We start from the raw sequence: 25,462 nt of genomic DNA, 5'->3' as shown, positions 1-25,462 counted from the left end.
AGCAAAGAGCTATCCAGGAACAGTATTAGCATAAGTGAGCAAAAGAGACATGTTTAAGACCTAGACATATAACATTTCTGTTATTAAGCATATTGTTTATAAGGGGTTTTCATATAGTTTATAAAAGCTCATCATTTTATCTTAAAGAATGAAAATGAGGACTCCCCCTTCTCCCTTGATTTGCCTCTCATTATAGAGATGGTTCAGGAACCCACAACAGAAAAGTCATACAAATGAAATCTTGACATCTACCACATAAAAAGCAAAGCAATGCCACACCCAAAAGGATGTGGTTTATAATATAAAATATAAGCATCTACCCATGTAAAATGTGTATATCCACTGATTTATGCATTTCCAATGACACTGATTTTCTTTGTGAGCAGTTACACAGGGATTACACATGATTACCTGCTGCAGTTATTGTAAGAAGAGAGGCAGCAGCCCTCCAGCACAGGCTGTCTGTGAGCAGAATAGGAAAGTGCTTCCCTCTGAAGTAGACAGAGCTCAAACTAAAGCTATATTCAGTTCAAAGACTTCAAAAAGCACATGCCAGAGCTCAGGTTTTAGATGAATCTCAGCATACGAGCTTCAGTAGAGAGATGAAGCTTTAGGTCTTCAGGCAGGCACTACTTTAAAAAAATAATTAGGAATTAAATGCATAAATCCATGTAACTGCAACATTAAATCATGAATATCATTGCGGAATTGAGAAAACCTAAAGGTTACATTTGCTGGCTAAGCAGCTCACCATGCTCTTATTTGTCCAACATGAATAACCATTACAATCTATTTCATGTCTGCATATAAGGCACACAAAAGCAGGTGAAGCAAGGTTACTATGAAACCTTTTCCATGTCATTGTCTGGACGCTCTAATATCATTTGGCCCCTTAGCACTGCCAGATGGCATTTAGAAGCCTAGTCATACCTGCAGGATACAATCACACAGGCACTGTGCCATGTTAATCCAGAGCTGCATTTTGCCAGATTAAAGCATAAACAAAAACCCACCAAAAAATGTAGCTGTGCCTTCTGAAAGCTGGCTGCAAAAAACAACACAGGGAAGCAGTGCTACTGACACAACAGCATTCATGGCTCTAGACATCAGTGAGCTGCCACCATTGATAGGTGGCTCTGTCCTTAACAGCTGACATTCTTGAAATTTGAATGTGAGAAGTTTTTGGTTTTGCTCAGGTGCACAGCAGTGACAGCAAACTGTAATGCCTTGCTACAACAACACTAATAACAAAAGTTTTGGCCCAGTGTTATTTGCTCAGGTCAAAGTGATGATATAACCATTAAAATACAATGGCATAGATGCAGAAAGAAAGGGAAAAGAAGTAAAAGTGAGAACTTCCATCTAAAGAGGAACAAATATGAGACAAATCAAGTCAATGAAAAACACAATCAAAGATAACCTTCAAGGAAAAATAGAGAGATCAAAAGTAAGTCAAATCTCAGAATCCTGATGTAGAAATCCCATTCTTTTAAGCAGATATTGTGCAGAAAGTAATGTATATTAAATCATACATTTTCCTGATGAGGGACACATTTTAAAACACTTTATAGGCTTGTATGTGTATTTGGCACTTGATACTGAAAAGTTAGTTATTTTTAGTATTTTAACAGCAAACCTAGGATTTAGCTTTACTGTCCAATGTGACCTCTTATTCAGAAAAATTCTCTCTGGTCAAACATCCATTCCAAGAGAAGTATCTGATTTTCATTTAGAATAAATTTATATGACGATTCATTCACTGATGAAAATTATTTGGGACAAAAAAAACAAAACAAAAAACCAGTATTAAATAGAGCGACTCATAACAGAGAAATTTTTTTGCCAGCCTAAGAAAAGGTTCAATACCCAATAGCGCTATATCAGATCTTCTAGAAAGCACAACACTTCTGCATTGCTTTGATTAGATCTTCCTTGGACACTGAGTGCTCAGTTAAAGAGAGTTCTGATTTTTACCTCTTGCTCCTTGATTGCAACATTTCTTTTGAGAGAAAAGCCACCATGGTCCAGAAAGCATGTTACATTGATACATTCCATTTCCTACTGTGCTTACAATTATCTGAAAAGCAAGGCTTCATATCTGGAGTTTAACGACATAAGGATTAGCTACAAGGTTTCCTTTGTGTTAAAGCTCCTCAGCCCTTTTCGAATTCTCCCCACCCATCTATTGCATCCAATGCCCTTTATTGCATCCAATATCTCAGATTTGACTTCTTGTCTTTCAAGGACATGTTGCAAGATGGATTTCATAATAGTAAAGACCTTGTGAAGAGATGGTTCACTGGGACAAGTCACTGAATTTGTGTCTGAATGGTGTGCCTGGACATAAGCACCCACAGCTTAGAAGCTCAGTATCGAAACATATCAGCTAAACAATTGAAATAACTACAAAATTGTTACAACTTCTCAGAAACATCTTAGTAAATACTGTTCGTTTTGTTCACTGACAAAGTCATAAATACTGTAGGGTGTCCTCCTCCTGGCCTGTTAGGCCTACTCATAGAAAAGCATGGCTGTATATATTTCAGAGAGACACCTCTGTTGGGTGGAACAAATTGTCCAGTTTCTTGTTGCACACAGTAAGATAAATCACAGGTGTTTTAGTTTATGGGACAGATCCCTCGGTCTTGACTCCAACACAGACACTCAGAGGAGCACCACAGACCCAGTTGATTCCAGTGCAGCCTTTCTCCACCTGACCTGAGGCAGCAGTAGATGGTCTGACAACATCATAATGGCCAGGGACACGCCTGCTATTTACAGCGGCTCCCAGGTGTTAAACATTAATGATCCTGAACATCTTTAATCCTATTTGCATCTCTATTAAAATACAGTATACTATCTGAATAGCATTCTGGAGTCTTATCATGTTTATGAATTTTACGAGTACATTGTGGCTAGGGCTGATGTGACATGACTGTTAATCTCCCACTGTATCTGCTACTTGCTTGAAAGTTATTAGAAAAAACCAAGATCAGAATAGTAGTAATGAGCAGCAAATTGAGTCATTCTCCTTCAGTGCCTTCCAAAGGAGTCTTTATCTCTCAGTTCTTGTTCTTTATATGCATTTATTTATTTTTCAGGTTTGATGATAAAAATGTTTCCAAAGTGTACATTTGAATAAAAACTTGTGCTGCACTAAAGCACCTACCACTACAAACTGAAGCACAGTTATGCTGAAAGACTACAACTGACTTCTGTATCTTACTGCCATATTAAAGAAATATTACACAGATTTACATGGACACACACAAATCTAAGTGCATATATTCATGAATTTATATGTACACTGATAATAAGATGATAAATAGTTATCACAAGACTATTAAGGTTCAGTTGATAGCCTCATTATAACTTTAATTAATTATTTGGCCAGTACTGTAGTAATTACTGTATTTACAAAGCATTTTAGAAGCTATGAAATAATTTTCCAGAAAGATTAAATTAATATTTATGTGGTTGAAATTTTAATCTCTATTTCCATGTGTATCAGATTTTTAAGCTAATAGTAGGGACTAAAACATTAGATCAAAAAGGCTATCAGCAAAAACTAAAAACAGAAAAAGACACTTGCTTTTTCATTGAGCTCCAACCATACATAAATAGATTAGACTATAGTAAGGAGATTGTTATATAACTTTGTTAGAAAGAAATATTCCAGACTAATGCTCATTGAAAATATAGCTGAGTTTCAAATATAGTGTAAATCACGGCAAAATGAAAATTGATAGTTAAGTTCATATAATAAAGGACAATTTGAACTTATCTATCAAGCCCCAGAGAGGAAAAAAACCCACAAGATCATAAAAGTCTTCTAAATCAAAAGAATGAATTTTGTAAATAAAGATGAAAAAAGCATCTCTAGCTTAAAAATACCTAGTAAACTTTTATTTTTAGTGTATGAAGCCCACTCTTACTGCTATTTCAAAAATTTAGTCAAATCAGAAGCAAATCCTGTTAAATTGCTGAGCATGCACAGATTCAATATCACATTTCTTTTTCTCAGAGGTCATAAAAATACTATTCTAAGTACTAGGAGGCTAGGAGAGTGTTTAAAGCTTATTTCCTTTGTATTCTCTCATTTATTAGGAAGAGAGTCAGGTAAATTATAAAGAGTACATATATTTTGATTCAGTAGCCATTTAGATAAATTCTAATAAACAATCTTTATACATACATGTGTATCTGCCTGACTAGGGAGAAGAAGGGGAAGACAACATGAAAAATACAGGACTACCCAAAAGGTTCTTCAAAAATGTTCTCCTTTTGAACTTTTATATGATACACAGGCAGGCTGTGTAATCAACAACATCAATGAGTTCACTTACAGGAGCAGTGTAAAGTGGCTGATCACATATGCTGCAAGGGCTAGAAACACTAAATACTGCATGTTTCCATTGCTGCATTCAAGGACGGTGCTTACTGACATTCTTGAAAGCAAAGTGTAAAACATTTTGGACTCCTCCCATGATATACAGATCAAACGTACTTGGAGCAGAGAAAAGCTTTTCACCTCACCTTGAAACTGATAATCAAGCATTTTTTGTTTTCAGCTGGTGTAATACCAACTGCAGAAAATAACTCCTGCTGATCAAATCTTACTTTCAGTAGCAGATGTGTGACTTAAAGGTCTTTACACTTTGATTTCAGCTGTTCTCAGACAACAGGCTCTTATCTTCCAGTGCAACTGCACAGATTTAGCTAAAGGCAAAGTTTTCTCAAAACAGTACCAAAAATTCTCCAGAGTCCATTGATTTTTATTTACACTGTATAATAATGCCTAAGCCAAAATATTAAAGATGGTTCCATTTGTAATTGTATGACCATAAATAATTGCAACATTTGTACAGTGACAAAGATTCAGTTGCAAACATGGGTAATAATTGTGCCTCTCAATAATTTTGTCTTCTCTTATCAGGACAAATTCTCTTACAAACAGTAGACCATCACAACTGTACCATGGGCTAACCTACAGAGGCTTTCCTCCTCATTATCATCAATGTTGATCTCTTTCAAATTCAACTTTACATTATTTGCCATTTGACATCATGACTTTGTCTCCCAGGCTTCAGAACACTGGGGAGAAAATGTGGTAAGAATGATGTAAGAATCACTTATTGACAGAATTTGCTATGTGGGCCCCAAGCCACAGAAATCCTTCCTTTTAAGGAAAGGAAATTGAATTAAGGCTTTTGAGACTTCATGCTCAATAAGTGAACCACAAGAGGAATAAGAAACCTTCATTAGAAAAACCTAGAAGACATATAATCCATCTCAAGATGATTCTCTCTTGCTATCTAGAGACTCATGCTAAATGAGAACACATAACAACATACTGCATTTTCCTATTAATTATAAAAACCTGTGCTTCACTTGACTTTCTTGAGAAACTTCTATATGTGCTTCTAATTTGGGGTCATCTCCCTTCATACACAAGAGCTGCATATTCATGCAGGAAAAAGCTCATCAAACCTGTTGATATTCTCGCAGATGTCACTTTAATTGTTGCAAAATATCAGGAGAATACAGTATAGCCATCAAACCATATCCTGTGCTCTAGTGGATAAATCACAACGTTCTTTTCAGTAGATTCAAGTATGCTGTCTATTGACAATATCTGAAAGATTTCCTTCCCTCCTCCTCTCCCCTCTAGCTCAAGCATCCCATGGTTGCAGGTTTCAGAGTTAGTAAGGCCTAAAGTCCTCTGTGTTTGCATTTCTCAGAAGACCACAGCTACAATCACCCCTTTGCATCATGACTGAAAATCCATTACTTGAAAAAAAATACCTAAGACACCATAGAATAATAGACATTAATTATAAATTCCCAACCTGCTCACATAGATTCTGGCCTGGTACATGGACTTCAATGCAGCAATAATCAGCCCATATAATTTTGTGTGGTCACAAGCATGATGTGGTCTGATTTAAGGTCGTGGTTGGTAGATGCTACTGTAACACAAACACTGCAGGAGTAATGCAAAACCACAAAAAGGTAGTTCGGACTTTCTGCATATTACCATTTGCTTCTTTCAAAAGTCTATTCCTCTCTAACTGTCGTTGCCACCTACTCTCACTTAAATCAGGATAAAAACAAGATAAAAATATTTCTATGGCACCTTAGCATTAATTAACAGCACTGCTTTAATGTGAAAGACATTGTTGTCATTTAAATACTGTCTAATTAAATGTATTTATTTGGAAAAAAACAACAATAGAAAAAGTCTGCCATTGAAAGGATTGAAAAGATTCATGTTGAACCCTGAGAAGAAATGCTATCAAATTTGTGAACAGAAAGCAGAGAGAAGGGAAGGAGGGATACATTTACTGACAATTTGATTAAGCTACTTGTCTTATTTTATAAAATAAAGTAGACGAAATGCTAAAAACATTGAGCCAAGATTTTGGAATAGCCATATGAGTGAAAATCAGTGTGGTAAGTGTAAGTCTTGAACACAGCACCTTAGCTGGTCCCAAGTTCTACTACATTATTTTGATCACGTCTCTAAATGAAAGTACAGCTATTCATTCATTAACAAACACCACCTAATTATGTTATTCTGTAGCACTCCATATTTCTGATATAATTCTAATTATCTAACTGTTCTACACTAAAAATATTGTATAACATATCCTGTTTATGGACAGATTTATAGCCTTCATATATAACATTTTATTCAGGACATTTCCAGTGGGAGTATGCATAAATTCAAGTTAAAAAAAGTTATCTGATTTTGGAAACCTCTTAAAGTAGACTAGCTACACAAAATATGCTGCTTACCTTACTTATGCTGCTTTAGACTGACAATTTTTCAATTCAACGTATCATTTGTATGTATACAAGGAATATCTACCACCATGGGACTTTCTGGCCCTGACTCTAGCTCCAAAGTCTTCTTGACTATAAATTACTGTGAACTAACAATAATGTTTGTTAGTGATTATTTGCTCTTCCTGGGGCAATTGCTGTCAAGGCTAAGCTATAGACAGGGATTCATTCACAGGAGGCACACAAACATCCAGCAGATGCCTACCTGAAAAATGACAGCACTAAAATAGATCGATCTCCACCCTGTTCTAGGAGTCAGAGCATCTTTACTTTCAGCATGGAAATAAATAAATCATATTTTCTAAACTTCAAAGTAACTAATATAAAAGGGAAAAATAAGTTAAAAACTTAATATATTTTATTATATAGAATATAAGCACTGCATAGACGTACTGTAAAAAGTCACTATCCCAAAGAACCTGCACCTTCAGTTTAGTATAAAATACCACAGGAGCAGGGGTTAAGAGAAAAAAGATGAATGAAAAAACAGGTAAACAAAACTGAATGTAGGAACAAAATGAGACTAGTACTCTTAAGCTGAGCAATAGTCAGCTAATAATCATGCAAAGTCTCAATTGTTACCATAATTTCAGAAATTTCAATGAGTTTGTGCTATGGTGGAAGCATGCAGGCATTGCTGTGTGTCCTCATTTTGTCAGTGTCCTCCAGGTATTGCGCTGCACAAACTCAGAGGTGCTACTTTTACCCCTACTATTCTAATTTTTCATTCACCCCTTACTTGATTCTGTAAGTAGACAGTCTCTCCCTCCCTATTATCTCTTTTCCCACCATCTATTAAGATAAAAACTTTTATTTGTCAAATTATCAGTCAAAATACTGTACAATGGAGACACTGGATACCACATAAATAACGTAAGACAGCATCAACATTAATGCATAAAACTAATATATTTATAGGCATCTGTGATTCTGAAAAATAATAAACTGCAAGGAAAGGCAAGTATCCATTGCTTCTTAATGTAACAAATTCCTTTTTCACAATCCATTCCTAAAGTTTACTAAACCAGATAATCAGATGCTCCTTTATTTCTGTTAAGAATATAAAAAAAATAAATAAATAAAAAAGCTTATTTATAAATTCCAGGCTGTAGATAAAGACATGAGATGCATGTTAAATGACAGTTTCTTTAGATTTTCATTTAAGGAATATAATATGTTCTTTTTCCCTGATAATTTACTGCTTGATTTTCTTTTCAATGGTCTTTAGAGCCACACTATCTGAAGAGTCAGCTTCATGAAACTGTAGAACAGATATTTTCATCTTCTGCATTTATTTCCATATGAATGGAAACCCGGACACTTACAACTTATCAAAAAACCCCAATTCCAAACTCTGTGAAAGTAGAAAAAATTAACCTGACATTTGCATGCATCTGAAATTGCCAGAAACATTAATATGCCAGTGTATTTTCATGAGGAGAATAATTTACAGCATCAAAGCTCTGGGCTTTGCTGCAGTTGGGTTTTCAAAATGAGCATGCAATGCATGTGTATTTGAAAAATAAGGCAGCAAAGGATTCTATATTGATGGTATGAATTGTTTCAAGGTAATGTCAATACTACTCAGAAAATGAATTTCTACAGTGCTAACAGCTCACACTTTTAATAAAAGTTAATAAACACAATAAAAAAAAGGAAATAATTTAAGTATCAGAGCAAAAGCCAAATAAAAATACTATACAAAAAGTTTGATTTGATATTGAGAATATAAGGAATGATAACAATCGTCTCTAAGGTCACAAGTCTCATTATTCTACCCTGAACTTTGTATAAGCTCATTTACAACAGTCTTTCTGCATAAATTCTAAAAACAAATAAAAAACCTCATCTGCATAAATTTCTCTTCCACCTCCTTCATCCTCCACCCAAGAGTTAGACTACCTTTGACAAAAAAAACCACAACAAAACAACAGGTGGAGTTTATAAGAGGAGGAACGAAAGGAAAAGCTACTCCTCCTGCTGTCATCTACACTATCTTCTTAAAAAGATTTCACTCGTTACTCACCAAGACATGAAACCAGATAGATGTGTTGTGGAACAGCCACTGATGGGACACCCCAGAAAATACAGAGCACAGGCACCTTGTAAGCAGTCTTCTCCCCCAGCTCACTGCATTGGAAGAACACTGCTAACACCCAGACCTATGTCAACCCCTTCAGTTTAACTTACAGGTTGTTCTTTTCTACCGAGGCAAGTTGAGTGTACTGCACGTGGAAGCAGCGAACTTTAAATCATAAGATGAAATACTCTGGAAAGGTAACAGCCAGTAGATCTGGAGAAATCTGATAAATTTTCTACAACAAAGTGACCATATGAGAAATAATGTTTAAGTAAAATCAGAGTGTCATCTTGTTTTTAGGTCCCGGCTCATGTTCTGATTTTTGGACTTTCTGTTAAACAACTCTAAAAGCAAACTACAGTCAATGAAGAATTTTACGAAACATTAAAATGTTTCCTTTAAAAGAGACAGTATGTGTTTATTCCAAACAACATTAGAGGCAATTTAACCAATTCAATCCTTGTCTAAAGAGTCAGTCTCATTTAAGGGCCTCATTCAGACAAAACATGGTTTGGAAGAGTTTCAGTCTTTAAAAGCAATCTGCATTGTTGCCTTAAAAACAAAGCCATTAAGGAACCTTCTTTTCTAAGTCTTGGATGATTTAATGTGGGTTTTTTTGTTATTAGGACTTCTACTAAAATCCAGTTAACTAAAACTCACCAAGGGGTAACAAAAGAGAGTGTGGACTTCAATGGCACTGCAATAGCTTTGGCAGATTGGTAAGCCTTTGACAAACTGAATTTAGGTTGTTCTCAAGAAGGTTAACAGCTACAGGTATCTTACTTCTTTAATGTAACCCCCACGCCCAAGTTTTGTCACAGTCTGCATGCACACACAAACAAACAACTGATGGGGATTGTAACTTTCACCTGCTGTGACTAGACACATTTGGGCCTGTTGCTTTTTTGGTTTTGGGTTGTTTGGTGGGTTAAAAAAAAAAACAACAAAAAAACAGGAAAAAAAGCAAAACAATATGCTTTCTCTTGAGAAAAAAATGTTCCATCAAAAACTGAAATGAAAATTTTCTACAGAAAGCTTGCCAAAAATCATTGGAAAAATTCCCACTGTTATCTAGAGGTCTAAGTAATTACACCTTTGGAGTACAACTGTGAAGTATTTTAATGTAAATCCAAGCACAGCCTTAACCATGAGATTGCCAGCAATACTACACCTCTTTTAAAAATTCATGTGCAGCTACTGATTTGATTTTGAGAAGCATAATGTTAGAAACACTCACGGCACATGCCTTGAGCATTTATCAGAATGCATTTGTAGATACAGTACCAAGATGTTCACAGAGCATCTTGCAAATATAACAAATGGTACCTTCCCCTTCAATCATCACCAACATTATTAAATGGTAAAAATCTTAAACAGCATTAAAAACACACAGATATATTAATTTTCATATCTAAAAATTTGGGGGTTTTGCCACGAAGAACTCGATTTATTCTTTTTCTTTACTAGAACCCTCGTGATTCAAGCGCTGTACTCCTAGGAATACTGTGCCACAGCATTCCCAGACGTATGCTGCAGTAAAGAAGGAAGAAGAAAAACGGAGTTCAGCCTACTGAAAATATATTGACAACCAATATTTCACAGAATGTGCTGAGTTGGAAGGGATCCACAAGGATCATCGAGTCCAACTTCTGCAGGGGCACCATCCCCAAGAGTCACACCACGTGCCTGAGAGCATTGTCCAAATGCTTCTTGAACACTGTCAGGTTTGGTGCTGTGACCACTGCCCTGCAGAGCCTGTTCAGTGGCCAGCCACCCTCTGGGCAAAGAACCTTTTCTTGATTTCCAATCTAAACCTCCCATGACGCAACTTCAGGCCATTCCCTCAAGTCTTATCATTGATCACCACAGAAAGAGATCAGTGGTGATCTCTTTCCCCTCCTTTTCCCCTCACAAGGATCTCATTACAAGAAGAAACAAGTACTTTTTGAAAATATTAAATAGCACCAATGGATTTCTTTTCCCCCTTAATGAGGCTTCAATTGTTGCTTTATTATGAAAAATCCTCCTCATAGAAAAAAAAGATACAAAGTTTAAAAAAATCATATACCATACATGTGCTGACTTCCACACAGAAGAGTCTTTGGTTTCCCTGTGCAGCTGTCAGAGCAATCAACTTCAGTTACAGAAAACTCCTTTACAGGGGAAGAAAATAAAAATTTAAGACCAGCACCCCTCAAATGTATGTTGCATGGTTTCCCTTTTATCTCCCCTGAAATTCTGTCGTTACCCAGGTAAGCAGCACAGCCTGAACTGAAAACTTAACAGTTTAAAACCTGCAACTCAACTTACCTTGGTAATAAATTAATTCCTGGAACACACAACTTGGAGTCTGTTATGCCAGCTGTTCTGCATTAGCAGAATGACAACTCCTCCTTTCTTTCTAGCTGTGCCTTGAACTGACATATCAATATAACACAACAAGATTTTTGACGGATCAAATTTGGATTGACCACAATTATTAGACACACATTATAGAGGAATGACTTTCTTTGCTTTAATCATTTGATGGACATATACAGATAAATAAAGGGCGAGAAAAAGACTAACTACTGTTAAAACTATTTTGCATCTCTTTTACTGCTTAATAGTTTGTTTACAGCAAGGCTAAAGAAAAGTGAACAAAAATACTAGGGGAGAGGAGGCGGGGGCAAAGCAGAAGTGCACTATTTCTGCTTATGATGGACTAAAATGAATGCTGAGATCTCCATAATTACTCTTTGGCACTTTTGAATTATAGATCCACTTAGGAATCTGGCTCTTGGGATCATTTTTGTTTATAATGTTCAAATACCATTTTAGCTCATTACGGTTGAGCATGGGATAGCATGGAATATTGAACTCTTTCTGCAAGAGATACAAATTAAATCTCGGTGTAATGTTAACTCCTAACAGACAGCTATGAGTGTGGCTCATGAGTGTTGCTTTCATGCATAATTTTATTATTCTCTTTGTATGCGTGTCAATTCTGAAAATCAGCTTGCATTACTGGTGCATTTTTTAAGAACAGAGCTCCTCTGGATTTTGAGCCAGAAGTCTCATTTTACAGCAGGACTGGTGCTACTCCAGAGCAAATGGTAACCAGCTCCATCTGCTTTTAAAAAAAGAACACAATCCCAGTTGTCTACACTCACAAAGGAAAATATTAGGAAAATCTTTTCATTTTCTTCTATTATTTCTATCTTTCTTTTCTCTGACTGATCCATTTGGTCCTCTTGAAATTATTTCTTTACGCAATAATTGGGAAATACATAGAAAAGTGGCATTGTAAGAAGCAATCATGTTGCAGTAGACAATGACAAGACAGTGCCATCTACTTTAGCTATCACCTAAATGGAATTAATTAAGAATGTATTCCCCTAAGGCACAGCTAAACAGGTTGCTATATCCCTGAGAGCATATTTAGATTACTAACAGGAAATTAGGGTAAAAAAAAAGAGATACAATGCAGTAACAGCTAAGGCATGATAAGTATTGTGGTAAGAATGACCAAAAAGAAGTCTGTGTATTCCTTCTTTTCTGTACACAAACTTCTCCTTCCTCTCTCACACACATTTCTAAACAACATGTGTTTTTGTACAGGAGATTACATTGTACCAAGAAAAAGACACACTCATCTCTTAGGGATTAAATACAAGAGTGGAATCATGGGATTTTACAAGCAAACTGTAAGGTTGTTAAATCAGATAGTCTTTTTTGCTGTATTGCTAACACAGCAGCAGCACTGTATCCTGATTCACGGCTGAGACTTCACAATGCAAATAAATAGCCATGAGTGCAGCGTATTTATTTTAAACACTAGGTAAATATATTTGCCCTTCAGTCGGAGGATCTTAATGCTCTGAGAGAATGCTATGATAAATGATTTAGAAAACATTTTAATTTTACAGATGAATAGAACTGAGTTTAAGAAACTTCCCTAAGGGTACAAAGAAAATTGACAAAGCTAGAAGAGAAACAGACTTTTAGCCTTTTGCCTAAACCTTAACATTCATCATCATTCATAAACAGCATCCTTCCCAAAAGTGATACCGCAGCTACTATCACGCAACAACAGGAATATTTATATTATTAATAAGCTATTGCGTAACACCTACAGATAGAAATTATGTTTCACAAAGCTGTAACTTCTCCACTTTAAATATAGAGTATGTTCAGGCAAACTACATAACCACCTTCCATAATTGTGACTTAATATTGTTCTGCTACCTTGTGTGGCCAGGTTTTGTGTGGCCAGGGTTTCGTGTGGCCAGGTTTTGGTAGAGGTGGGCAGCAGGTCTGAAGGGGGGCCTTCTGTGAGAAGCTGCCAGAAGCTTCCCCCATGTCCAACAGAGCTGCTGGCCAAGGCCAAGCACATCTGCAATTGTGGTAGCACCTCTGGGATAACATATTTAAGAAAGGGAAAAAAAGTTATTTCACAGATGTAATTGTGCTCAGCCAAGAGAGGAGTGAGAATATGCAAGAGGAACAGCTCTGCAGACACCAAGGTCAGTGAAGCAGGAGGGGCAGGAGGTGCTCCAGGAGCCAGAGCTGGCATTCCCCTGCAGCCCGTGGTGCAGAGCATGGTGGAGCAGCTGTGCCCCAGCAGCCCATACAGGTTAGCAGGGGTGCAGAGATCCACCTGCAGCCTGTGGAGAAGAGGCATGTTGGAGTGGGTGGATGCCTGCAAGACGGCTGTGATCCCGCTGGAAGTCCACGGATGAGCAGTGTCCTAGCAGAGATCTGTGGGCTCTTGAAGAGAGGAGCCCACGCTGGAGAGGATTTCCGGCAGGATTTGTGACCTGGTGGTGGACCTAGCTGGAGCAGCCTGTGTCTGAAGGACTGCACCCTATAGAAAACAACCCATGTTGTAACAGTTAATGAAAAACTGTTCCCCATGGGATGGACTAACGTCAGAGAAGTTCACAGAGGACTGTCTCCCGTAGGTGGCACCCCAAGCTGGACCAGGCAAAGGCCTCCTCTTCCTGAGCAGTGCATGAAACAAAACGTGATAAACTGACCATAACCCCCATTCACTTCTCCCTGTGCCACTTGGGGAGGTGGTAGAGCTGGGAAGGTTGGAGGGGTGGCAGGAAGGTGTTTTTAAGATTTATTGTGCTTCTCATTATCCTGCTCTGATTTTGATTGATAAAAAATTCAACCAATTTTCCCAAGTTGAGTTTGTTTTGCCTGTGACAGTAATCAATGAGTGACCTCTGCCTGCCTTTAACTCATGAGCCTTTTGTTACATTTTCTCCCCTGTCCATTTGCAGAAGGCAGTGATAGACCAACTTTGTGGGTACCTGGCAGCCAGCCAAAGTCAACCTACCACATACCTTCACAACATTAAAAATGATACACGTCTAAAGTAATTTCTGTTTAAGAAGTCAACATATTTAAAAATAAAAATAATTTTAGGAGAGTGTCACCATCAAGAAGTCAATATATACCTCGACCATTGCACATCAAGTAAGAAATTTCTTCAAGACCACAGACTATTTTTTGCAATAACTGTAGGTAAAAACTGGTTTTAAATCAGGCCCACCAAAGGGGGCCACATTAATTACTGCTTTATGGATACTTGCTAGTTCTCTAGAGGTTATGATAAAAACCACTTGGTGTTTCTTCATTGTAGTTCCCTTTGTTTCTCATTTACAATGCCAACAATAAATCCATAGTCACCTGACCTCTGCAATCAAGCCAAAAATGGCACCTGCTGAAAATTATCCCTTCCAAATTACACATTATTGACACAGTGTTTACATCAGGCAATTTAAAACAACTACAAAAAAAGATTTTTGGCAGCTTCCCCCAGTCCTCTTTTATTGGTGCAATGCCTCCACCACACTTACTAATAACTACTCCCTATCATAGACTTACCATGCAACTTAGTAGTGACATAAATTTAAGGATCCAGACAAAGGAGGAACTTTACTCCATGTCAGACAGATGACACAGAAACTAATAGTATTTTAAGGCTGCACCTCTTATAGCAAGGGCTAAGAGCAATGACCACGTTTCTGACTGAGGTGGAGAATACTGACAGGCTCTATCAGAGGAAGTAAGTGAACACAAATTTCTCACCACCACCACCAAAAAATCCAATTAAAAAAAATTTCAAACTTTTAAATCATATAAGTACTACTACTACTGCTTTAACAGCCTGAGGAGCCCCAGCTACAAAAATGTGATTCCTGTCCTAAACACTGCACATATGTGCGCACAGGTGAATAGTGTGACAAAGACCTCGCAGTAAGCACACTATTTTTCCAGAAAAAACAAGAAACAGATGGATTACAGAGAAAGAAAAAAATTTTCTTCAATTACACTAGAGATCTTCCTATGCATTGTTGTCCATATTATGTGCTTATATATAAGCACTCACTCAAAATACTTGTACATACAAATACACAAGCAGATATGCATATTCATGCATGAATTTTCACATGCACACTTATCTGCATGTTTTTATATGCACATTCACTGAAAAAAGTGATAAGCTGAGGTAGTTTGAGCACAGTAGAAGGAAAATGAAAACAAAACAGATAGAGGGCAACAAACATACAGCAAGGATAGAGGAAACATGACAAGTAATGAGAATACTCCTGACAGAGAAAGGAGGAAACAGTAACAAAAAAAGGAAAGGAGAAGCAGGCAAAAGAAATAATACTGAAAGTCCAACTAATAAAGACAGCCTGCTGACTTGCATTTCAACTACGGTTTATTTTTCTATCAAAAATAATAAATGTTGAACTGGCACAGTGCTGCTTTCCTACAAATTTTTAATATATCCCTGCATTCAAGGATCCATCCCTTGCCCTGGTAAAACCTACATTCGGTCACTTAGGTAGAAGTGTCATTAAGAGACATATCTGTGCCCAATACTGACAATTCTAGAAGACATCAAGGACTTTTAATATTAAAAAAGTCTAGGGATTTTGCATACAGCACTGTCTACTGAGATACAATGTTACTGCACCTTAACATGTTAAAAAAGAATATTCTAAGGCTCACTTGACTAACTGTAGAGTATCCTGAAGTAAAAACAAAAAACAAACAACAAACAAACAAACAAAACAACCCCAAAACAACCAAAAAATCCCAACAACATAAACCACAAAACCTAGGTGTGAAATAGAGGAAACATATTGGTACTAAACTCATTGCTCTATCAGCTTCTTATTCTCTTCTAGCAAAGAAGCTTTTCTCATTTACCTGCAGGAAACATAAAGCTTAACTATGTTACTTTGTATGTATACATGCACTTATTTTTAAATCAAAATGGATATGTATGTGCTTGCCAGTAACCAGCTGTGAAAGGAAGCAAGAAAATGATAAACATTTCCAGAGTACTTCCCTGCTTTTGTATTCTTTCGTACTTGAGCACTGGACAAAAGTCAACACCAGTACCTAGCCATTAAAAAAATAAAATGGAAGCATCTTCCCAGCAGTATTTTCATTGGACCACAGCATGAATGCACCCTGGCACTTCAGGTTAAGATGTAACAAAGCATAGTCTTCCATTGTGGTACAATACCCAGACTCCAGAGATTCGTATTTGACAGCTGTGTGCACTATGAAATTAATGTGACAAACTGATGCAACACTCACAATAAACCTTGTCCCTAATTCTACAGGTTTTGAGGTTTGAAGATTTTTTTTTCACATGAATTCCCTTTAGTAAGGATGCAAAAATCCTAGGAAAAAACTCATTTGTAGAAGCTAGACTTTAAATTTTCTGTGCATCATTTCTGCATTCATACAAACCTTTCTCATTTTCTCTATTCAGAGTGTGTATTTACATATCGTATCTAAGAAAACAAGAACTGGTTTAATTTGGGACTACTAATTGTTGTTGGCAACCACTCAATGTTCCACCAGATGATTCTATTCAGAAGCTAAAAGCCACAGTACCAGGCAAGGTTGTCCTGTCATATACTGCTTTAGGCTAGGCCTATCTGGAATGAGTTTAAAAGGTTAACTCCACTCTGTAAGCAAATACACAACACAGTTTCACAAGAAACTTCTCGCTTTAATGTTTATGAAATGAAGTCTTAAAAAGGTCTTTATATTCCTCCCACAAAGGCACACTGCAGTATAGCCCCTCACTTGTTTACTTCTGATATAGCAGCAGCAGCAGATGCTTCTCCTTCCAATTTCAAAAGTTAGTCTTCCAGGGAAATTAGAGAAGAAATTGTAGGACTTCCATGTGTGACATACAGATTCAACAACACTTATAATGCTTTACTTGTACTGCAAGACTGCAGAGATAATTCAGAAGCTACAGAGTCCTTGACCTGAATTTAGGATCCAGTTAAATCTCAAGGCAACTTTACAGAGTGACTTAGAGAAACTAGCTCAATGAAAAATGTGGTAAAAATAACAGATTTTCCCAACTACTTCGTAACCAGAACAGTACTTTTCACTTAAAGCAGAAAAATTATCAAAGTGAAAAAAAGCTTTAGTTTCATCCATGTCAACATTGCTCTAGTGATTTTTGTGTCTTTCAGAGATTCAAATCAAGTCTGGAACTGGAAAAATCAGGAAGTTCAGTTTATTTTTACTTACTACTTCCAACATTTTGGGAGGAATTCTGGCTATTCTTTTATTAGTCTTCATTTTATGAAACCTGTGAAGAATCCCATAGGCAGTGCAAGTTCAAGAGAAGGGGGACAAGAAAATAGCTATTACCTCTAACTGCATGGTTTGATACAGGATCATCAAAGAGAGTTAGGAAAATACTTTCAAAATGAGCGAGCAGGATAGCTGACTGCTAATGGACTCAGATTATGGAACCTATCACAAAGACGAGATTTCAAACAGCAGAAACCTCAAAGGACCTTTTGAAGGTATGATCTTCATCAAGCTGGGTGATAAAAGTCCCAAAACAATGTCACAGGGCAAGAGTAGGGATCAGCTAGAAGGCAAAGTTCAGATTCTCCACTATACAGTGTTGTATCCAACTGCTTCTCAAGCTTGTACTCCTTTTTAGAAGATAAAAGATAGGACAAGGTTGCAGATTAGTTCAGCATTTCATCCTCGAAGTTTATAAGATTTTCCCAGATGATGATTTCAGGAAAAAAGCAGCTAAACAAATATTATTCAGAAACACTTTGAAAAGTAACAATGGTAAGAGCAGGAAAATACTAAATAACAATTACAGTGATTTCATTATTTTGCAATGCCACTGTAGATAAACAACAACAAAAAGAAAGCTTCATTTACTTGCTTAGCTATTTATTATCACTTAAAATATTCTTTGTACTGAGATTAATAAGAGTTTTGTTTGAGAAAAGTAGGAGCAACAGCAATAAAAAAACCCAGGATTTATAGTAGAAAGTCCTTTACTATTTTATTTTATACTTGACATATTTAAACCTTGAAGATAGGTTGTAACCATCAAGGTGTCCTAGAGAATCTTATATAATCTTGAGATACTATTTCCATTAATTTCACTGTTTTCTGCTTCTTAGATCTTGTACCTTTTTCCAAATCAGAGAAGACCATTTGAGCCAAGATGCTTAAATCTACCTGTGCAATGTAACTGGAAGAAACTGGAAACTGTGCCTTTAGCAGTATGTGAAGACCAGGGCCAGTCAGTTCAGTGGGGAGAGGGAGGGAAGTAATCAACCCAAATGAGAAGCTGCTGCCTTCTCTCACTCGACTCTGTAGTGCATATTCCAAACTATGCCGTATACAAACATATAGAATAGTATTCATTTCAGCTATCTGATTACACAAAAATCTGCCAGCAGAAACAACTGCAAAGCAGCTGATCTCCTTCCAACCAGGCAGTAATGACACCCTGTCCAACTTTTACTCGGTATTCCTGAATAACACCAAGTTTTATTCAATTATCAGGCATACATTAACAACAACAACTCTAAGATAAAACTGATAGCGACTGGGAAGGAAAGCCAGCATCTACAAAACCAAGGCATACTAACAAAATATAAAAAAACCAGCCAGGCAATATCATTTTAAAAAAAGAATTAATTTAATCAGTATTTAATTTCTTAGCTGTTTTGGTGCAGTACTGGGACAAAATACTTCTCTGTAATCAGGTCTTTCTTTCAAAGAGTGACTTGGGGAAGGCAATGAAAAAGAAAAAGTATAAAAGAGAAATATGTACCATCTTATTTATATAATGATTCTCCAAAAGTAATAAAAAGCCCTGTTAATATGCAGCAGAGGGCATGAATTTACTTTTTAAATTTTTTAATATGGGATTCACATTTCATAAAATGATATTTAACTCCATTTATTAAGACTGTAAAGGTTGTGTGGTGTGCTTTTTTAAAAATTTGAACTTCCCTAGCAGTGTGCAGAACAATTTCAGAAAGTGAGAAGAGTCAGGTGGTGGGGCCCCAGGAAGGTTTGACAGACAGAGAGTTAATTCAAGTCTTTCTAGCAAAACTTTTGAAACCGAAAACACATGGAATATGGAGGGAGAAAGCTTAAGAGAAGGAATGACAGAGGTAATATATTACAAGTTGATATAGAAAAGCAACTGTAGTTTTATCCCTACAGCCCACTTCTCAGCTGTGTTGGCTCTTCTTATCTGTGCCTAATTCTAGGGTATCAAAGAAAAAAAGTAAAAAAAATAAATATTGTCTCTCAGCCGTGATGACCCCTCACCATTCCCTTACTGCTCTATTTTTGGCTAAAACTTAATATATGTCCTGAGAAAAACCCGCACAAAATTCCTGCCAGCTGTTGTGCAGTGTGGGGTAAGAGTGAATATTGAGTTTAATGAATCTCTGACTCTTCAGCAGATCTGCAGACCTCCAGTTGTTTGCAAAGCATCCCCTGACAGACACAGATGAGCAGATGGACAAAAGCTGCTCAGAACATACATATATGTATAAATGTGTAGGAGGGACTGGGGTGCATGAGGAAAAGGGAGAGAAAGCTCAGTTAGAGCAGCCTAAGAGAGAGAAATAAAAACCGAATGAGAGAAATCAATGTTTTGTTAACATAACAAGCAACATCATTCAGATCCTAGGTCTTCAAATGAAAATCCAATATTAAATAAGAATAGCAAAAGCTCTGGCCTGCCGAAGATTTCATGCCATTATTTTTCAAAACTGTTGTTGGGTGACTACAGAATTAGTCTTAAAGATGAAAACTGAGGTGTGAAAATGGGGAGCATAAACACAGCAGAATGAGAGTGTTCATCAGAACAAATTATGCTTCTGGCCCGACTGCCTCATGAGGACAACATCTGATTTTCCTGACATGTTGTCCCATGCTCTGAATATTGACTAGGACAAAGGAGACAGGGGATGGAGGAACTGTGTGATGTACATGCTGATTATTCCTGTTATATCTGTCCCTTCTAAACCTTCTCTCTTGATTTGCTTTTTTAAATGACTGACCGCCTGATGCTTTTTACAGTAAACTACTATTTTACATTATCAAGCATAACCTGACTGATTATTGGACTTTTAATTGAACTCTGAATGGCTATCAGGGAGATCAGCAAGGCATCTAACACTAGACAAGGCTTATTTGGTATTCCTGCTAATTATTTATATTTAATTATTGCCCAGTAATAGAGTCTTGGTGTCTATTCAAAAGTCCCTCTGAGTACAGTGACTCATCTGCCTACCAAAAGAAAGACAAGAAAACAACATCATTTATTGTGAAAACAATGGAGATTCTTGTATTTTCTCACATTTCGTTTCAAAGCATATATTTGGGGAGGTGGTGTTGCAGTGCTAAAAGTTTCCTCCATTTTTGTTTGGTTTGGATTCACCTCTAAACAGAAGGATCAAGGCCTTTAGTCAAGAGAATTTAAAAGAAATGTGAAGAAAAACTATTCCTGTGACCACAGCAAGTATTATGGGTGTGCAGAACATCAAGACATGGACAAGTGGTATCAGCAGAGGTGCACAGTCTCCTATTTTGGAAACAAGAAATTCTCCAAGAATGTCATTCCTACTGTATTCTGCATAATGGATTTCATATCCAGGCACACATCTTTTGGTGTGCATCACAGTAGGGATTCAGAGGGCTTGTCTGAAACACCCTAGACATTGCGGAACAAAAAGCAATAAATTAGTTGGCAGACAAAGCAGATGTGCCAAACCTTTAAGGCACAGAGTGTTGTTGTTACTGGGAAGCATTTTGTACGTTCCTATAATTCTGAAACAGTTTTACAGATTCACACAGGATCAAGTACATAAATGATACTTGAGGGTACAGCACCCTGTGTTATTCACTTGTGTGCTGCCTCAGACATCTGCACGCCCACAGTGAACCACAGGCAGACTCCCACCCCGAGTCTCCAGACTTTAACAGGGCCACAGCTGCAGCATCATTCTAAGGCTTGGCTTTGCCTGGCTGCAGCAAGCAGGTGTTTCTTGAAGATACAATGTAACCTGGCTAGTCTGTCAAAGAAATGGCAACGAGACTTTCTTGTAGGAAAAACATTAAAATTAAATTACTGGAACAGTCAGGAAATTTTGAATATGCATTTTGCAGATTGCCTAGCATAAACCATGTATGTGGCAGCAGATTACAAATTGCAATGCTGATTTTGAAAACAGAAGAACCCTTCTGAATAATGAAATACAGATAAGGCAGCCTCTTTCAGGATTTAAAATGGTTATTTGCAACAAGTTGCCTAGAGAAATCATTCAAACGGCTAGTTCATGGTTCTCTCTGTCACGTGCTAAAATCATGAAATTGCACACCATACTGTATACAGCAATATATGGATCTGCTACATATTGATATTTCTGTCCTAAAGCCTTGAGTTTTATCATACTCATTTAATAAGAAATTACAGTACACTGTGGAAAGGGCAAACAGATGCAGCAGCACAGCATTTAACCTAAAATCTCTACATGGATGAAGCTGTATGGCTGGCACATCAAACTTGGGGGAAGTAAGGGCATCTTTTGGACAGAGTTACCACAGACACAAGGTCCTTGGGCAGACAGAAATGATGCACATCCCAGAATTACCTGTTCCAGCTCATTTTCAGTTTCCTGAGGCTCTGCATCCAGATAGAAAAATTTGTAGAGGGAAGTTCCTATGTCTGTTTTCTGTAAGAGCTCTAAGTAATTAATTACAGAGATCTTTCTAAACCTTTTTCCTCTCTGCACTGTTTTCTATTAGCCTGCCTCCCTCCTTTCCCCTATGCTTCAGCCACAAAAAACAGACTACTGCTTCCACATGGCTACCAAAAGCTCTAGCTTCATGACTGAGCTTTATCTTTCACTGTGAGCATCAGCCCAGACAAACCTGCCAGTCCCACAAACATAAGCATGCTATTTCCAGAAATTAATAAAAATGTCACTGCATCTTGCCACTACAAGAAGGACAAGGAACTCGACAGTCCAAGAGCAGCTACAAGATAAATATGCACCTATTGGAAATGCAAGTGGTACCATTTGATCAGTTTTGAGATGAGTATATATGAGTGTTATATATACTAGAAATATGAAAAATTATTTAAATATAGTTGTTCAGGCCCAAATCCAGACCACAGAAAAAAAATCCTATGCTGTTATGTATATAGCATAGCTATGAAATTTTTAGAAAAATAACATCTCAAAGCACAGTCTGTGTTTTTAAATCTACCTGGGAAGTCTTACATGGAGCTTTTTTCTCAATTTGACTTTTTTCCTAAACTGCTCATGCAGAAAAGAGTAACAATACATTCTGCAGCAATACAATAGTTGAGTCTTGCCTGAATACAATATTTTTTATTTATTGAAAGGACATAAGGTATCTGAGAAATTCAGCTTGACTCTTGCCTAATCTGATCCAGGTAGTGTGCAACTAAGGCATCCATGTCAGCCGGTAAGTCAGACAACGTTTCTAAAGTGGTCTGTTTATTTTAAAATTTGCTTTAGAGCCACCGCAGCAAAAAGCATTAGTCAAATTACTACTACTTTTTATGTTTCCCCACCATCTTTAAACCCTTCTTTTTTAAAAAATATTAGCCTTCTATAATGATATTAGCATATCAACGATGTTCCATTACTAGTAAAGACCCCTGAATGAAATTAAAACTAACAAACCTCTGTTTATTATCATCACTTTTACTTCTTCAGCATCAACCACAGCACAAAAGCAGAGTCTGCTAGCAGCTGCAGAGCCTTTGGTGGTCATTGCATAGTTCTACAGATAGATAAAGTATCTACAGACTGGTTCAAAGAAAAGATTTGACCTTGAGGTACAACCGATCCTCTTTGAAACAATCGCTCTCCTCCTAAGCAATCCAGGGAGTTAGTCTCTAGGAGTGAATCTGAAGGTATTAGACATGAAGGGAAAAAAAATTCTTTTGAAATAAGAGGAGGGTTGGAGGAAAAGGGGACTTGAGCATACTTGGTTCCAGATCGCATAATAATGGTACAGAAAACAGCTCACTGGATGGGGAGATGAATGCTAACATTTCTCAACTTTTCTTTTGTGCCACAGAAGGATGGGAATTATGAATTGGAGGAAGTCCCATGTTGTAAACTAATTATCTTTTATAATACACTTCTCTCCTCCATTGCAGAAAATGTGCTCAAAGGCTGAATATTTTTTCTGCAATGTTTTTATCATGTGTGTTCTCATAGTATATTTCCCACAATATAGAGGGTTCAGGCTACAACTGAATGACTTAGATTAACACATACAAATCTCAGAAACACTAAAACAAAGTATTTGATTTTATAGGACTTAAAATTGTTTCATTTAGGTTGTCCATAAACTACACCCATTTCTGCTTTTTCCCAAATAAGATCAGAATTATTTAAAACATTGGATGGCAACATTCATACCAAAACTTAAAAAAAAAAGAAAAAAACAAAATTAAGAAAAAAAATTTAAAAAAACAAGCCAGAAACCTTTATTATAAGTCTGTGTAATAATGAAGCACATAACCTGCTCTTCAATACATTATTCAGACAGTCCCAGTAAACCTATGCAATAACTCAAAGAGGCCAGTAAATATCACTTCAAGGCACTGTATGAAGCACATGACAGCCTCAGATGCTACACCAGAACATACTCTCTCCACTGGCTGCCAATCAGTGCAGGCTTTTCCTTAGAACCCAGGCAAAAAGAAAATTAGAACATTTTTAACTTTTAATTATCTAGAGATTAAGAAACCCACAAAACTAAGCAAACAAAAAACCTTTTTCAGGAACAATCCATTAATGTAATACCAAAAGACCAATAAAGCATGTGCCCTTCTGTTTTCCCCAAAACACTTAAAGCTTCAAATTGAGGTTTATGAAATAAGCATTAGAAATACTTCTATTTCTAGTATGAGTAAGTAAAGGACATGAACTGGGAAAGAGAGATTTTTAGGATAGTCTGTTGCAGAAGTGGGATTTCTGAAAGAACTTCCCACTCTGTGGAAGCAGGAATTTACATGCTTAAACTGCCTTAGATACTGAACAATAAAAGTTAAACAATACATTATTCAGAACTACTCATAGGTCAGAATTAGAAAGGTCTACCCACACAACCACAATCAAAAACAAGGATCTCACACAGTCTTGGGCTGATGTCAGATTTTTGCTTCAAAGCAGCAGGTCAACAAGAACAGGTTTTGAAAGACAGTTTGCTAGACAAAATCAGGGAGCTCTGTACTGCAATATCATGTGAACACAGCAGGCTCCTTTATCCTCAAAAGCACATTCATTTCCAGTTTACTGAAAATCAAAGAGTTTGCAAGTCATTCAAATATAATTAAACACAATTAAAAATAATCTTACCTTCTTTTGATCTTCTAGTTTATGACTTACTGGATTCCTTCCATGTTTGTTCATCTCTGAAGATAAATCCATCACATTCACTCCTTGCCCCTCAAAATGAAATCGGTTCAGCAATGCAGCAAACTAATCCAAAAAACACGGGCTACAAACACAGAAACATGGTGCTTTTTTCCATCACACACCATCTCTGAACATCAGTGACTTGGTGAAATGACTAAGAAACGCATCGATTGAGCTGAGGAAAACTTTGCAGCTCACTCTTGACACTTTCCAAATCACCATAGCGTTTTAAAAAGCTGATGCTTAAGCAGAGAAATCTTCATCTATCGCTTTTAACTCCAACTGCTATCTGTATCTTTCTTCACAGGTTTCCATTTTACAGGAGTTTACATCCTGACTGTGGACCTGTTGAGACAAAAAAAATATCATCAATATTGATTAGCAATTTTCTGTCACTCTTTGCAACTGATTATCTGTCTTCATTAGGTGTGTGTGTGGATTTTGTGTGGTTTTGTCCTTGGTTTTGTTTTGGGGTGTGTTTTTTTGTTTGCTTGCTTTTGGTTTGGTTTTTTGGTTTTGTTTGGTTTTGGATTTTTATTTGTTTCTTTGTTTTTGTTAAGTAAGTGATACTGGAGTTAAATTTAGTACTTAGCAGGATGAAGTAATATATATGATCACATTCACTCCCCTCTACATCGCTGTGGGCACCACACAAAGTATTCACTGAGAACAGCTAGTGAATTTCAGCTACCAATATAAAGGAAAAATTATAGGAAAGAGAAAAGCAAAGACTATTTGGCTAAAATACTGCAAACAC

The 25,462-nt window shown here is 36.9% G+C and overlaps 1 protein-coding gene across 2 annotated transcripts in view; it reads right to left on the bottom strand.

The window, feature by feature from the left end:
* The window catches only part of NAV3 (neuron navigator 3), a 508,081-nt gene that overhangs the window by 356,786 nt on the left and 125,833 nt on the right, over window positions 1–25,462 (bottom strand). For both annotated transcript variants that reach the window (XM_085045498.1, XM_085045490.1), the window contains one exon: window positions 24,646–25,050. In XM_085045498.1, the coding sequence (XP_084901624.1) occupies window positions 24,646–24,717 (72 nt within the window). In that variant the 5' untranslated portion in view covers window positions 24,718–25,050. The remainder of the gene's footprint in view (window positions 1–24,645; window positions 25,051–25,462) is intronic.

The sequence above is a fragment of the Lichenostomus cassidix genome, chromosome 1Aa (genome assembly GCF_008360975.1).
Source record: "Lichenostomus cassidix isolate B80296 chromosome 1Aa, HeHo_3.0, whole genome shotgun sequence".
NCBI classification, from domain to species: Eukaryota; Metazoa; Chordata; class Aves; order Passeriformes; family Meliphagidae; genus Lichenostomus; species Lichenostomus cassidix.
The sequence above is the reverse complement of the archived record's forward strand: the minus strand, read 5'-3'. Positions and strand labels throughout refer to the sequence as shown.